We start from the raw sequence: 16,643 nt of genomic DNA on the forward strand, positions 1-16,643 counted from the left end.
GACTCCTGCAATCTTTGTTGCCTTTCTCCGTCTTCCCTGGGCCCTGACCAAACACAGGGGTGGCGAGGAGCTACTGAAAGACTGTGGCCTTTCAGCCTCCCATTGTTTTCAATGTGCAAGCACGCTTTCCTTTGGAAATCTGACCGAAATGCTCTCCACCGTAGATGTCACCCTGATTTATCTTCACTCTCTAATGATTTCCAATTTCCCCAGAGCAACACAAACCAAAGATTGTCCATAAATCAAACACGAATAAAACAAGCTCTGTGACCAATGGGCCACGTCCCCAGTTTCTTCCTGAGGAAATACTTGTGAATTCTGTTTGCAGCCAATGTGCGTGTGAAGAACCAGTTTGGCAAGAGAGCTGGGACTCTTAAATGTTCTAAAAAAAAAACAAAAAAAAAGAAGAAGAAGAAGAAGAAGAAGAGGAGGAAGGCTTTAATAGGAGTATTGCAACTTGTGATAGCTGAGAATCTCACCTTTCCCAGTGTGTGGGAGGAGAGAGAGAGAGAGAGAGAGAGAGAGAGAATCAAAACCAAAAGAGCCATAAAGGAATGATCCCTTAAAAGGAAAGTAGTGAGAGGATGGTAAACTGAGGTGAACATAAACTGAGGTGAACTTCCTCTGTCCATAATATGAAAAGGAAAGAAAGAAGACGAGGAGGAGAAGGAAGAGAAGTTGGCCCTGTATATTAGTCCTATAATAGAAATCCATGGTATTTCTCTCCCAGAAGGTGAAATGACATTGTTCTCTAATTCTAACTTGATCCAGTATGACTTCCTGGGCCTCCCTTTGCCTTTCTGATTGTTTTACTTCTAGTCTTTGGAACTAGAGGTAGTTATATTTCAGAGCCTCCACGTCCATGACATGAAGTTTTTTTGTTTGTTTGTTTGTTTGTTTGTTTGTTTTTTGATTCAGGTTTCTCACTTTCTATACATCACTGATGAGCATAGATATGTCAGAAACAATTAGGCTACTGGTTAAAAAGCACATGTTCTGGATGAATTCTCTGGACAATGCTAGTTAGTTAGCTGTTGTCAGGGATCGCCAGTCCAATGGGACGATTTGGGGGTGGAGGGACACCGAGTTGTTTTGCTTTTCTTGGAATGGGTTGGTTTTGTCCTTTTCTTTTGCCTTAAGAACTCCATCAGCTGAAATGGGCCCTGCTCTTCTGACAGATACACCCTGGTCACGTGGGAAGTTGCCCCCACTACTGTATAGCTTCCGGAACCTCTGAGGGACTGGCTTCCCTGCCCTCCCCAGAGTCTTTATTTTCCTTCCATAGAACGCTTAGTATATTCATAACAAAGGCTAACAGTGTGAGCTTCTGCCCCCAATAATGCCTGAGACAAACTGTAGTGCGAACTTACGTCCCAGTAATGCCCGAGACGAAACTGTGGGCTAGAAAACTACTGATATGAGGAAAGGCAGTGAAAGACATTTTCGGCATTCTTAACCTGAGAAAGCACAGTTTTGAGTGCACTGCTCAAGTTATTAACAGTTACTGAATGTTGGTAGAAATTACATTATACATGTCTTAATGACTGACTTCTGTTTGTTCTGGTTGATTGACACGGAAACCTCCATTGCTGTTTTGTTTTTTTCTCCCCATTTTTTCCCCTTTATCTTTTGGATCACCCAGTATCTCTGGTCGTGTGCTTTCCCCATGGAATTCCTATCAAGCTTTCTTAATGCTTGCACCTCAGGTGTTTACCACTGCTGTAAGTGGAGGTCCATGGGGGAATTCAAGTTGAGATCTGTGACATCCAGGAAATCGATGTTGAAGATGCTGGGGCCACTGGTGGTGAGGTTGCTGAAGCCTGGTGTGGAGCTAGGTGGAGTAAGGTCCAGCCATTCCATGGTTTCCCAAGGGGATTCTGTGAAGCTCAGCTGCAGACCACTGCTGTCAACTGAAGAGGGTGATAACTGTGTATGCATTGGGGAGAGGGACCCAGGCAAAAGCTCGTGAGCACTGAAGAGGTCTTCGGCAGCCTTCCCTGGGAAGCCATCCATGATTCCGTCAAAGGGAGTCTCCTCATTTCCAATTTTGAGGAGGGTAACATCGCTCACTTTTCCCATGGGGCTGTGAGAATTCAATAAGACTTCTAGGTGGTCATCACTGTCGGTGGCATAGCGGTCAAAGGAGAGCTGGCCCCCTGAAGATGCCTGCTCAAAGGAAGCCGAGGGCTTGGAGAGGATGGTGGTGGGGCTGTGGGAGGACCCAGGTATCTTTGGGACTTTTTGGAGACATGAATGATCTTCCTTGGCGTCAGCAGGCATTTCTGTTGGGAAAACACAGTGTGAATGGTTCAGTCACCTCAAACTGGCCATGCCACACGGTGAGTCCTTGGAATAAATGAGCTGCTCTATGGAAAGCACAGTAGATGGCCACGCTTTCCTGCTCAGCACTTAACCCCGGGCTCACCCCCACCTTTGCTGTCTCTCCATTTCTTTGTTCTTTAGGTCACCCCAAACACCCCTGCCTCGGAACTTGCCCTCTGTTATGGCCTAGCTTCTCATGCTTGTGTCTTCACTCACTTCACTACCACTCACTGTCACTGGAGGACACTGTGTCTCCATCATACTCTCTGTTGGACAGTGAATGAGGGATGAGTGTCATCTACAGTTCATTTTATGTTGATAGTCCCCCGCCACCACTCCTCAGTGGTTTTCAGGGCAGTCCATTTCCCTAGTTTAGGCCTGCTGATCACACTTGCTCATCTTTTGGAAACTACCCCCTCATTCACAGCCATTTTGCCCAGCCAGTGTTTATTAGACTATAGTAGCCCTAGAAATCACACACTGCTCCTACGGACCTCTCAGTTCCTTGTCCTTCCCATCCACTCCAGTGAAGACAGCGTCCCCACTCTGCTGGATATCTTGAGCCCTATCCTTGCAGAGCACATCCTTCCATTTAAGCAGTATTTAAATTCCACACTCTGTCCTTCTTCCCCATCTCTAGGTCATGGATTCCAGCTCGATTCTTTCTTCTTTTTTTTCCTTTTTCTTTCTCTTTCTTTCTTTTTTTTCTAGACAGGGTTTCTCTGTGTAGTTTTGGAACTCACTCCGTAGACCAGGCTGACCTGATGAAAGGCAGTGCCACCACCGCCCGGCTGATTATTTCTAAGACACTCTTGGGTACCTAATCTGCTGGCTGTACTATTGACCACTGCATGTCAGTGCCTCCTACATCACTTCTTCCCTTGTTTGCATCATATTCTCTGCTCTACTGTTACAGTTATTCCTACCTTTTTGCCCTCTCTCCCAGCTTAGCAAAACTCTCCACCCTGGTAAGTCCCCATGCACTTCCTCTTAGCCTGCTCCAAGTTAGTTGGATGTAGAATGAGAACAACATTTCCACTGGGCTGGCTGGAGTTACTGTCTGTTGATGGCATCAAGCCCTCTGCTTGCACTTAATTCTACCTGACAACCTTGCATTTCTCTACAAAACTTAACTTGTTCATGACTAACTCATGGCTATCCTTTCCTAGCCTCTCCCACACTCCCTTCTGTGTCCTCCATACTCTGCCTCCTTGCCACATACTTCAATAAAAAAGGAGCACCTGGTATGAACAGTCATCTTCCATCACAAAACTTAAATTCACATGTACACCTGTATCCATCTCTCTCATCCTCTATGTTATGATAAGAAACACTGGTTCCCTTGCTCACTGTCCATCTCCCTTACCAGACTGCATTCCACAGAATTATCTGGTGGGGAATTGAGCTTAACATGATGTCTGTGAGTCATTGACTGCTGCCTGTTAGACTACAAGTGCTGGTGATTAAAAGTTCAGCCCCACGTGCTTTTCTTTTCTTTTTTTCTGTTTTTTCGAGACACGGTTTCTCTGTGTAGCTTTGAGCCTTTCCTGGAACTCGATTTGGAGACCAGGCTGGCCTCGAACTCACAGAAATCTGCCTGCCTCTGCCTCCCGAGTGCTGGGATTAAAGGCATGCGCCACCACCGCCTGGCTCAGCCCCACGTTTTTGTTTGACCTACACACATGCTCCTTCAGACCTCTGATTCCTTTGTGTGTTTTCAAATTCTAGGCACATATTCTGTGGTAGTTCTGACATAAATGGATGAATGAATGGGTTAAAGTACACACTGGATACTCTTATTGCTAAGTTGAGTAACATTTAAGCATGAATAGGGAGATAACTGGTTGAATTTCAGTTTGAGTAGTGAGCACAAAACTCTCACTATTTTCAATCAAGAAGACAGGGATTAGAACTGCAGAAAAATGATGTAATAATGGGCCACACTTACAGAGACAGGCATGGGTTGAAAGGTGACAAGCAAAGCATTCCCAGGATAAAGGTGGTGAGAAATCCATCATGGTTCTCTTCTTTCCTAAGAAGGCACACCTGAAGCTCAGAGGAAGTAACTCTTCCAGCACACCACCTGGTGTACCTTACTCAGTGTGTCCCTGACCTTGGTCAAAAGAGGCCGTGTCCTAGAGTGTGCACAACTGTGGAGGGTCCTGATGGACAGTGGGCAAGGTAGTCTTACCTCCACTTTCAATGAGGACATCCAGGAGCTCATCCATCTGCTGACTCCGAGTCATTTGCTATTTCAAATTAGCCAAAAAGAGAGCAGAGAGGTTAGAAGGTGGTTACTTCACTATGGAGACAGTAGAAGTAGCACTGTAGGGCTTGGTACTAGGCTTGCTTAAGGATTCAAAAAGGCATAGTAAAATAGAGCATAACAAAAGCTCATAGGCTCAGTCATTTTAAATGTACATTTATTTTTTAATGCAATCAACAACACCATGTACCCTCAGAACTCTTTTAATCTGAAAAACTAAAACTCTCCACACATCAAGCAACACTTCCCAATAGCCCTTTGCCAACACCACTACTCACTATTCTGCTTCCTGCCTCTAGGAATTTGACTACTTTTGGTCTTGGACTGAATGGTGCTCTGGAGTGTGACTCTGCCACATTTTGTTTTTCCACTTGGTTGTTGATGGATACCCAGGCTATTTCTACTTTTGACTGAAGTGAATAATATTGTTAAGAGCTTAGTTAGACCTGCTAAAGGGCTTTGGTGCATGTTTGATCAAAAAATCTTAGTGTAAATCGATAATCCACAGATAATCCACTGAACTAGATAATCCAACACAACAAACAAGAATGAGGAAATTGGGAGAGTGATCCTCGCCTCGGGATTCAGGTCAATTGTCTGGCAAGTTTCCATCCCAGAAGCAGGTATCTTAATATGCAGCATATACCCCTTTCTCACTTTGGAAGCCACTTGTGTCAACCTCTGTTTGGCTGCTATAGATATGGCCCAGGAAGTCAGCTTTAATTTTCTTGGTTCCTCTTGCAGAATCTGTGAGTCTGCCCTCTGAGTGGTTAAGCACAGTCTTACTTCTCCTGAGGTTTTCAGAAGTGAGAAAGCCTACTGCATGCCATATTTTGATAGCAAGGGAAACCTTACTGCCTTGGTTTTGGTTTCAGGAGACCAGATATCAGGCAGCATCTGAAATAGATGCTCTGATCTGAGTTGACTACATAAATATGGTTATTTGATGTCATGTATAAACTCAAAATACTTGAACTACTCATCCTTCAGTACCCTTGGGAGCTAATTTCCAGGAGCATTCACCTTGGTTTCCAAAATCTTCAGGTGCTCAAGTCTATTCTATAAAATGATTTAGTATTTGCACAGAATCTACTCCTGCCTCCCTGCCTTGCAAGTCATCTCTGGAGCTTGCTACATAGTCCTGTGTAAAGGCTGTGAAAATAGCTACTGTCCTGTGTGGCATTGGGACCTGTGACAAGAAGAAGGGGTATATGCTCAATACAGGTGGAACTGTGACATGCCTAATGTAGCACGTGGGACTTGACTCTTGGCACTCCCAATGCAAATGTTGAAGAGATGGAGGATCTGTGAAATGGCCAGAGGCTAACTCAAGATGAGACAGACAGCCCTTTCATTTGGATGGATTCATCATCACACTTGGCATGCAGCAAGTTCAAGGGGTGTGTGTGGGACTTTCAGGACTTATTTCCCTAATGTGTTCAAGCCATGGCTGCTAAGATGCAGACACAGAGGGCTGACTGTATAACGTCACCCATGTTTTCCTTTTTCTTACTTTTTAGATTTTGAAGCGTTTTCAAACACAAATGTAAGTGTTGGAGTCAATGAACCTCCCTGTATCTATTACTCAGGTTCAACAGCCATCAACACTGTTTCAAGGCCATTGAGTTTTAAAGCTAAGACTTTAGGAGAATATAGTCTTGATAATTGCTCTCATATTTGAGCACCTATCATGTGAACAAACAATGAGGTAAGTACTAGATTATCCATAAACCTTGCAGAGTCAATACTTCTATTTTCTTGAAGAGAAATTGAGTGTGTATCCACCTTAGTGACAGTGGTAGATGACAGAGTTGGCATTAAGATCAGGCCTTTTGAATGCTTGTTCAGCCTGCTGTTCCTGAATCCTCAGCTTACCACAGGGTTATGGCCAGGAAAAGACACCCTAAACTGATAGCATCATAGATGAAAATGCATTGTGCACATGTAGCCCACCACATTCCCTACTTCAGCAACACATGATGCTGTAGAGCACCTGGTTTCTCTTGTGATTGGGCAGTTGATTAGGAACTGTGGCTCACTGTGGCTGCCCAGCACCCTGAATGCTGTACCATGTGCTACCAGCTCACAATAAAGCCCAAATTCAAAATGCAATTTGGATCAAATGCACACCATTTTATAATACCATAAAGTAGAAAAGTCATCAGCAGAGCTACCCTAACTTGGAGCTATCTGTACAGATGTGCAACACTGTCTTCAGTGCTTTGTTCACTCCTATTGGGAAGGTACCCAGCCCACTCAATATCAGAATCTACCAAACATGCAATGCTTAATTCTAAAAAGTTCTGTCCACTGAGTCCTTTTATTGAACCATCTAGAACAAACCATGTGGTTACCTGTTTTACTGCATCTTCATAGGATGGGGGCTGGGTTATCTCTGAAACCGCTGAACTTGACTTGGAAAAAGTTGGGGATGGAATTGAAAACTTTGGCCCAACCTTGTCAGAAGATTGCAAGCCAGTCATCTGCAAGTAGATACAATCCAGAGAACAACATTCAATTAATGGGTCCCAAGGGACAATGCTTGTATTCTAGAAACCACAGGCTACATTGAAAAAAATGCCAATGGAGATGAGGAGATAGTGAACAACACTAATAGGTTAACACCAGTTCTTGCCACTGGGGATTTGTTAATGGAATCTTAGCATGGAACTCACTGATTTATTTCTTCCCCTAAATTGTACAATCTTCTTTTCTTTCTTTCTCTTTCTTCTTCCTTCCTTCCTTCTTTTCTTTCTTTTTTTTGTTCTTCCTCTCTTTCTTTCTTTCTTTTTTTAAGACAGGAACTCACTGTGTAATCCTGGATACCTGGAACTCACTATATAGACCAGACTGGCCTTAAAAATCTCACAGAGACATACCTGCCTCTGCCTCCTGAGTGCTGTGGTGAAAGGCATGTGCCCCCATACCTACCAGGTACATCATTTTCTACTGGATGATAAGAAAGGGATATGAGTTCAATCCAATACAAAGAATGTCTTTAACCCAGCAACTTTCAGAGCAATTCATTCCCTAGGTCAATTCATTCTAAACTGGGTCATTTTCACACAGTTACTGCAAGTGTGGACTTCTATAGGTCCCTGGCCTGTGAGGGTCTCTATCCCTTTGCTCATGTGAGGCACACGGCTCAGTCATGGGTTTTCCACCTTTTGCCTGTGTTATTCCCATCACTCTCTCTGCTCTGGGAACTTCCTGCATCCTGACTCTTTATATCCCCATTCCTTTCACCAGCTTACAAGCATCTTCTCTTACATCCTCTACAGAGACTTGACTCTCAACCCCAGTTTTCCATTTTTCTTAACATTAATCTGGTATGTATCCATCTATGTCGCCAACACTATTTTCCCCCAGGGCTCCTGTTTCAATTTCGACCCTCACAGAAACTGGTTTGTTGTCAACTTCTCTGGTACTGACCTTTGGATGAATAACTGGGCTTTTGGGGCAAGGGTTGAGCCCAGCATTATGACTGCTGTCTGCTTGGTTGCCAGAGAAAGGCTGATGGAGGCTAGAAGATGATGGAGAAAAGCTAGGGGGATGGCCTTCGTGTGCCCCTGAATTCTGTAGAAAGGAACACGTGACAGATTAAAGAGCTAGCAATGTACATGAGTGTGGCTTTGGTGGACACTTCTGGCCCCTATCTTTTGCCCCTAGGTTTCTGATATCTACGAAGCTTCCTGAATCCTATTAGCAGATGACCATATCTAAAATCTGGCTTGGCACATGCCACCTATGGATTACAAACTTCCCCTAGCGCTCACCTATCCAAAGCATAGACTCCACACACCTCACCTGTGTAAGAGTTTAAGACTTTCTATGACTATAGGCGTTACCTAGTCATACGAACCTGAATTCTCCTCCTGTAACCATGCCTTATACATTCTACCTACTGATCTTGTTCACATGGAGTATCTGTTTTCCATTTAGACTTTCCCCAAACCCTTCAGCTTCATGGACAAAAGACAAGTCCACTGAACTCCTGACCTAGCCTTCTCCTTTTTAGCACTAATGTGAAGGGCAAATTGGTCACAAAGCCTTCTAGGACTCTCCCTACCCACTTACTCTGTGCTGCATTATTTAATGCCACAGATTAGTCATGTTATCTGCTCTTCATAAAACTTCTACTGTCCTATAGAGTCTTTGTAAACAAATGGTACCATCTTATTCCTCCCCAATAGCACTGATATCCTTAAAATGGAAAATCATGGCCCAAGGGCTATTTTTACCTTTGTTGTCTAGGGCACTGTGCATGCAACAGATGTTTCTGAATGGTGTTGATAAGCTATTTTAGTCCCCATTCCTCCCAGTATGTTCCTTCAGGAGTGGGTAGCACTGATTTGAATGTATTGTTCAGGTAGGTTTGTGAAAGCATGCTCTCATTACCCCCAGGGTAGTGATGTTTCATTATGAACTTTAAAAATCAACTAATCCTGGCATTCTAGCCAGTGAGTTCAGTCTTCCTGGATCTCATTTTTCTCAATGGCAAATAAAAACACTAAACTGGAGCCACAGGGTGCTGTCACAGTGGACAGTTGGCTTCTGTTCATTCCCCTGGATACCTGTCTTGGCAGGTACCCAATGTGGGTCGTTGTCTTAGATTTTATAATCTGACAATGTGATTTTCTTCTTCAGTCCTCTACATGCTTTCCTAATAATCCTTTAGTTTCATGAACAAAAGGAAAGGCTCTACAGATCATGTTGGGTGTAGTCTTTGGGCTTTTCTTCTACAGCGCTTTCCTTATTCTGTCCCAGACTCACACTGGCTTTCTGTCTGATCCTCTGGCATCCTACTTTTCACCTCATGCTTCTCCCTTGCCTTCACCCCAAATATTAGCAATGTTTCCTTCTTTACCTCAGCCATGGTTCCCCTTCAACATTCCTGACCCCTTTAGGGGAGATTGTGAACTTCTAGCCTTCTCGCAGAACCTAGTCCTTCTCTACTATCTCCACAAGACAGACCATCTATTTCCTGTTTCTTCACCAGCTATCACCTGTCGCCCCCTCTGCTCCCCTCCCCCCCCCAGAGTGTGGCACATGGCAGGTCTCAATAAATATTCAATAAGAATGTAAGAGAAGAAGTCCTTTCTCACACACAGGCTGTCTCTCTGTCTCCCCAACCCCACACCACACCCCCAAATGTGGTCTTAGGATGTAACCTAAGCAGGCCTCAAACTCACAGCCATCCCCTGCCTCAGCTACCAGTGTGATGGAATTCCAGGCCAGTCCCACCATGCCTGACTTCCTTTTGGCTCTCTTGATAGAATGACATGGGCTATGAGAAGGGTTGATATTAAGCCGTTTTGAGAACATAAGTCAGCAAACAATAGCCCACAAGCTCCATGTTGCTTGGGGCCTGATTTTGTAGATAACTTTCTATTGGACAGTTACCCGTTCTTACAAACTATCTGTGGGTGCTTGTTTGCTACAAGCATAAAGCTGAGGAGTTTGGCACAGAAGCTATGAATTCCAGACATTCGCCTTCTCAGCCTTTCTAGAACGAGTTTGCCAGCCCACGATGCAAAGACTGGCTATGGAGGCTCAAGGTCAGTAGAGTCAGTCAGATACTGCCTAGCTTCTAGGAACCCCTTCCATCTCTCTAGAGGTAGGAGTCCATCTCCTGAGACACATTTTAGTGAGGTCATACTTTCTTACCTGTGCACACCCTTGGCTGCTGCTAGGTGAGGCGACCCCGTGACTCTCTCTCTGCGCCCCGGAGGATGAGGCCAGGAAGTAATGGTTGTTTGGCGATGGGGGCAGACTGATGTGCTGCGGGCTCTTCAGGGTCCCCAGGGGAGAGTGCTGAGGGGAGCACTGGGGGCTGAGAAACGTGGATGAGAGTACATGGCTTTGACCTGAGGACTCCACACAGTGGGGCAGCAGCTGAGCAGTCTCACAGGCAGGAGAGGGACTGTCGGAGCTATGGCCCTGTCCCTTCCCAGACACTTGCTGGGCTGCGAAGGGACAGCTAGAGACGTCTTCCTGCTTGATGGAGGTGGCCAAGAAAGGGCAGCGGCTTTTGGTCGCCGCCGCTGCTCTTCTGCTTCTGCAGCTGCATCCTCAGCTCTTCCACTTGCCGCTGCTCCTGCCGCAGCTTCCAGGTGAGCTGGTTGATTACCTTTTGCTTCTCCACCAGCATCTTGTCCTTCTCCGAGTCTAGCCCATCGGGCTCCGAGGGGCCTGAGCCCCCATTCAGGCTGCTCAACAGGCTCTCCTCGGTGCAGGTAGGCACGGGGGACGCATGCAGGCCGAAGCCAGGTGACGCATCAGTGAAGGTGTCTGGCAGGGACCCCGCAGCCGACAGGTCAGATGAAGCGGGGGAGATGGGTGGGCTGGAGCTCGTGCTGCCGAAGTGGTAGAAGCCTGAAGGGGAGGACTGATAACTGGGCAAGGTGTTGGGCGTGACGGGAAAGGTGACAGTCGTGATGTCCCCGAAGTTGGGCACAGGGTTGCCAGCACAATCCTGGAAGGGTCGAAGCCTGTCCACCAGTGCTGTCTTGGTGCCCGACACCGGCAAGCCTCGTATTCGAAGCTGTTGTCTTAACTCTGACACCTACAGGAATAAGGGCTCTGTCAGTGCAGTGTCGGGTGAAGTGTGCTCACAGTGTGTTTCTATTCGTTATTTAGGGAGTTCGGGGATACTGGATAGGCACGTGGGACTTCACAATATCTATCCATTTCTCTTTTAATACTTCTTTGTAATGTTCTCTCCTGCCTCTGATTTAAACCACTTTTATGGAATTTTAAGAAATCCTTTTAAAACTTTATCTCCTCATAAGTCCATCCTAATGTGAAAATATCATGAATTCAAAAACACAGGGACAACACCTAACTTGTGGCACAAGCCAACTAAGCTACAAGGCCTGCATGAAGCATCAGCCATTCCTATGCCTACAGTGGTCTGAACCCAGAGTCCACTCCTGCTGCCCAACAGAAAAGACTGACAGCTATCACTAGCCCACGACTCAAAATTCAGTTCAAGTATGATGTGTATGGAATGTATATCATTTCACATCACTACAACGAAAAAATAAACCCACATGGAGCCCCTGTAGTGAAGACCATATCTGCCCATAGTCATGGGAATGCTTTTCTTAATCCAATGGTAAAATCACCTAACCCACAGCTCTCCAAACCTATCTCAGCCTATTTCAGTGTTGTGGAACACTGGTGTCTGCCTGGGCTTAAACACAAGTAAGCCTCAACAATTGTCCAGCATTCTGGCTTCTTCTACCATGTGCTCTTCCTCAAACCTAAACATACACCAGCTCACTGAAGAGCCTGATAGAAAACACAGATTGTGGGCTCACCCTGGAGTTTGACTTCAGTAGGTCTGGGGTATGTGGGAGGGGGACCAGGATCTTCCGCTTATAACAATCCCAGGAGGACATTTATGCCGCTGGTCTTGGACCAGACTTTGAGAACAAGACTTTATGTGAACATCATTTGAGGGGAAGAGGGTAGGGAGTGGGGAAGATTGTGCGTGTGTATGTGACTCTGCCTAGATACAAATGTGTGTCTGTTCAAGAGATAGAACCTGGAACCTTGCACATGGTCGACCAGATATCTACTCTTGAGTTACTCTCCACTTCCTCAATTTGTGTTTTGTTTTTGTTTTATCTGGCTGGCCTCTGACTGTTAATCCTCTGGCCCCACCCCTTCAGCATTGGGATTACAGACATACCACACCATGCCCAGCTGTATGTTGGGTCTATTTTAATTTTCATGACTGGCTGGAGAGCAATTGCATGTTGAAGAAAGTACATGGTGTTTAAAAAACGAGGCCCTCTGTTCCTAGCTTCTTGATCCTCTGTACTTTCTCTTTGAAGTGCAATATTAATCCCTGCCTTATACATTTTTGCAAAGGCATATATAGATTTATAAAAGCACTTGGAATAGTGCCTGGAAAATGGTTGTGCAATATAAGGCCACTATTATTATATTGATACACATGTAGCTAATTAATTTCTACATTCTTATAATGTTCACAAGTTGTAAACTATGAAATATATACAGACATGGGAACTGGTTAAATAAAGAATACTGCAAATGATGGGGTACCAAAGATCCACTAAGATTAAAGCTATGAAAGTTTGTTGACACTGGGTGACGGATAATTGTTTATGGTTTCGAGTTGATATTATTTTAAATAAATAAAACATGCATACAAAGCATACATTTAAACTTATGCTTGCTTATAAAATTACGTAGATGAACATATTTTAAAGTGTTAGCTAGTGGACTCCTTACTGCATTTTCTAAATAGCCCATCATATTTCTAAACAGACACATCACTTCCGTGAGTAATGCAGGAAACATATTAGACACCTAAGGGCCAATGATTCTGTAAAACAGAATAATACACAGGGAAAGTTTTTCTGTGGGAACTGGGTTTTTGAGCATTAAAGCAAATGAAGTAATCACAAAAATATCCACAACCAAGATTTAAACTTTGATAAATCAAAAAGGCATACCCCAAATGCAAATTCAAATAGAAATCCTTAGAAAGAAATCATTGGCAGCATAAACAATTAAGTTGCCCAAATGAGAACACATCAAGTGTGCTTATCATTATAAAAAGGGGGGGGGGCTGGAGAAGTGGCTCAGCAGTTGAGAACACATGTTGCTCCTGCAGAAAACCCAGGTTTGATTCCCAGCACCCACATAGTGGTTCACAACCACCTATAATTCCAGTTCCAGGGGATCTGACACCTTCTTCTGATCTCTCTGTGTACCTAACATGTACATGGTACACTTATATACATGTGGGTGAAATACTCATACATACGAAATAAATAAACAAAAACTAACAAAAAGAAAAAGGCTGAGACCTAATGTAAAAATAGGTAAGACACCTGACCCAGCTCTTTATAAACAAAAACACAGTTTTAAAATGTTCCATAATATATGTGTAGGATCATTAACAAATTAAGAGGTAATGAAACGAAAATAAAAGGTATATTTTGATTCACCCCCATGACAGAGAAGTAAGTAGCAGCTTTTTTGTCTGAGCAAAGCAGCGGTGAAATAAAGACCTCGGCAAGCTGAAGGACTTTACTGTCTTCCTGTTTAAGCTACGTCCCAGCAAGCAGCAGCCCAACAATGTCTGGGAGCTGGGGAGATGTGTAATCTTACTCCCTCCCACACCACTGAGCTGGGGGTCGGCATCTTAATGTGCATTGCGACACACGTGGGCATGTTCATGTTGGAGTATGGATGCTTCAACATGTGGCTGTGCAGCAGACTGTTCAGGAGGGAGAAGTCTGGGAATGCCCTTCAAGAACTTTAAAAAAATATTAATGTTTTTTTGTTATTTTGTGTTTTTCAAGGCAGGGTTTCTCTATGTAGTCCTGGCTTTTCTGGAACTCACTTTGTAGACCAGGCTGGCCTCAAACTCATGTAGGTCTGCCTGCCTCTGCCTCCCGAATGCTAGGACTAAAGGTGTGTGCCACCACACCAGGATAAAAAAAAAAAATCAATGTATTTTAAAGCAGCAATCTAACATGTATGTAGTTATTAGAGAGAAATAATCAGATAAAATAATAGATGTATGTACAGAGGGCACTGAGATCCTATTCTGAATAGCAAAATATTTGGCAGCAAGTTAAATGTCCAGGAGTGGAATGCTAACTAGGTGATGGAGTGATTTGCTGCTATTAAAAATAAAACTTTTATTGAATATTAAAAGTTATGGAAAATGTTCATGGTGTGTTAAGGAAGCATGTCAGAAATTTATGGGTATCATAATTATTTAAAAGTAGTTGTTGTCAAACAAAATGTGTTCACATCATTTCAGGCTGGAAGAAGCATGATGTCATGTTTTCTCTGGCTCTTGTCTATTAAAATGCCATTTCCTTTGCTATACACAATCAGGTTTCAGCTGGAAAATGTCACTTTACAATCAACTAAAAGCTATGAGAAAAGCACCATGGTCGCCTTTGCTGGCATCCAGCACACTGCTTCTCTTCAAAGTCTTGCTGGACAATTTTTTTCCTTTCAAATTTCCTGGTTTGAAAAATTGCAAGGTGGCAACTCATTATTGTTTTAATTTTGAGTTACTTAAAATTAATGAGTTCTACACTTATTTTTAGAATCTGTTCTTGCACCGAATAATTTGGCTACACTATTAAATAATGTAGATCACATTCTACAATAAGATGAATACTTGTTTAGTTCAATTTCCCTTAAAAATTTCAGATTATTTGGCTGTGTGGGTTTGCTTGAGATGGAGGCTTGCACATCTCTCTTCTCTACATTCACTGCCATTTTAATTATTGGTGACTTTAAAATAATTTAGTATGGAAAAATTCTAACATATTCAAGAGTAGCTAGAAAAACACAAGGGATCATATACCCATCAAATAACTTCAATAATTATCAGATCATGCTAATCTTGTTTCCCTCTCTTTTTCTCTTGAGTTGTTCAGAGGCAAATTTTATAATTTAATTGGTATGCAGCTCTGTATCTAACTCTGAAAGAAAAGTGGTCTTAAACACACTGAACAATAGCACTATCTAGCTCACCTTCAAATGGACAATTTCTTAGTTTCCATCAAACATTTTCCCAGTTTTAAGAATTTTTTAGTTCCTCCCCCCCCTACTCTCCCTCACATTTAATTAATTAGAAATAGAATTTTAAAAAGTCAATGTGCTATGAACAACCACTAATAACTCTCTCTGTGTCTCTCTCTCTCTCCCTCTCTCTCTCTCTCTGTGTGTGTGTGTGTGTGTGTGTGTGTGTGTGTGTGTCTGTCTGTCTGTCTTTCTCTCTGTCTCTCTCTGTGTAGGCCAGAGGTCTACCTCTCTCCTCTTTCTTTCTTTCTTTCTTTCTTTCTTTCTTTCTTTCTTTCTTTCTTCCTTTCTTTCTGTCTGTCTTTCTGTCTTTCTTCCTTCCTTCCTTCCTTCCTTCCTTCCTTCCTTCCTTCCTTCTTTCCTCTCTCTCTCTCTCTCTCTCTCTCTCTCTCTCTCTCTCTCTCTCTCTCTCTCGACGGTCTGTCATTGCCCCGGAGACTGCCCAGTTGAGTTAGACTTGCTGGCCAGCCAGTCCCAGGGATCCTCCTGTGCCTGCCTCCCTAGTGCTGGGGTTATAAGTGTGCCATCATGCCACACATAGGTATTGGGGAATCAAATTCAGGTCTCCATACTTGTACGGCCAGCACTTTCTCACAGAACTATTTCCCAACCCTGATATCTCTGTGAGGAGAAACCAAACTCCTCTCAGTGCCCTTTACACAGTGGAACACTTGCTAAAGAAACGTCACCTACACTGTATTAGCTTCCTAATCATCTCCAGGGAGAACCACCTTCATAAATGCTTCATTTCACCCTTCTGCAAAGGTGAGTGTATTGTGGGCTTTCTTTGTTCCTCTTCTCTCCGCAACCCCCTCCCCCCCATTTCTTTCCTTCCCACTAATTTTTATTTCCCTCTCACGACCTCATTCACTTTTCTAGTTTCAGCTTTCCCCATTTTGCAAAGGATCCTAAAGCGTATGCCCCCATTCCCTGAAGCACAGCTGAATTAAGTGAGGTTAATGTGTTTCTTATCATAGAAATGGGTTAGGTTTTCTCTTGGTCGCTGCTCAGCATTCTCAACCTGAATGAACTTGTCTCTGGTCCCTCTTCTACTTCACTGCAATTCTGCCCTTGGTATAACTTTCCCAGGACTCAGGGATGTGTCTCCCCACACACCAGTGGGAGAGCAAAGCCAGCCAAGCTCCTGTCCTTTACCCCTTCCTTTCTAGGCTCATCTTTCACAGTAATGGCAAAGCCTTTGCAATCAGCTACTGAAACTCAAGCCCCATTTCATTACTTGTAAATTGACTAACTTGCATGTCATTCCACCCCTTTAATCACTCCGGCTTTTTATTTTAAGTTTTAAAACTGGGGTTGATAAGATTGACCTGATCAGATAGGAGTCTACATTGAGTGGCTAGTTAAAAAAAAAATGGTAGCTACCGTTGTCACCACCACCACCACCACCACCACCACCATCACCACCACCACCACCATCATCACCATCATCACCACCATCACCACCACCACC

The 16,643-nt window shown here is 43.8% G+C and overlaps 1 protein-coding gene across 1 annotated transcript in view; it reads right to left on the reverse strand.

The window, feature by feature from the left end:
* Positions 1-1,710: 1,710 nt before the first annotated feature.
* The window catches only part of Myocd (myocardin), a 45,605-nt gene continuing 30,672 nt past the window's right edge, over positions 1,711-16,643 (reverse strand). The window contains 6 exon segments of the mRNA XM_036198124.1: positions 1,711-2,282; positions 4,514-4,571; positions 6,943-7,071; positions 8,021-8,164; positions 10,256-10,609; positions 10,611-11,153. Of these exon segments, the coding sequence (XP_036054017.1) occupies positions 1,711-2,282; positions 4,514-4,571; positions 6,943-7,071; positions 8,021-8,164; positions 10,256-10,609; positions 10,611-11,153 (1,800 nt within the window).

Source organism: Onychomys torridus, chromosome 8 (genome assembly GCF_903995425.1).
Source record: "Onychomys torridus chromosome 8, mOncTor1.1, whole genome shotgun sequence".
NCBI classification, from domain to species: domain Eukaryota; kingdom Metazoa; phylum Chordata; class Mammalia; order Rodentia; family Cricetidae; genus Onychomys; species Onychomys torridus.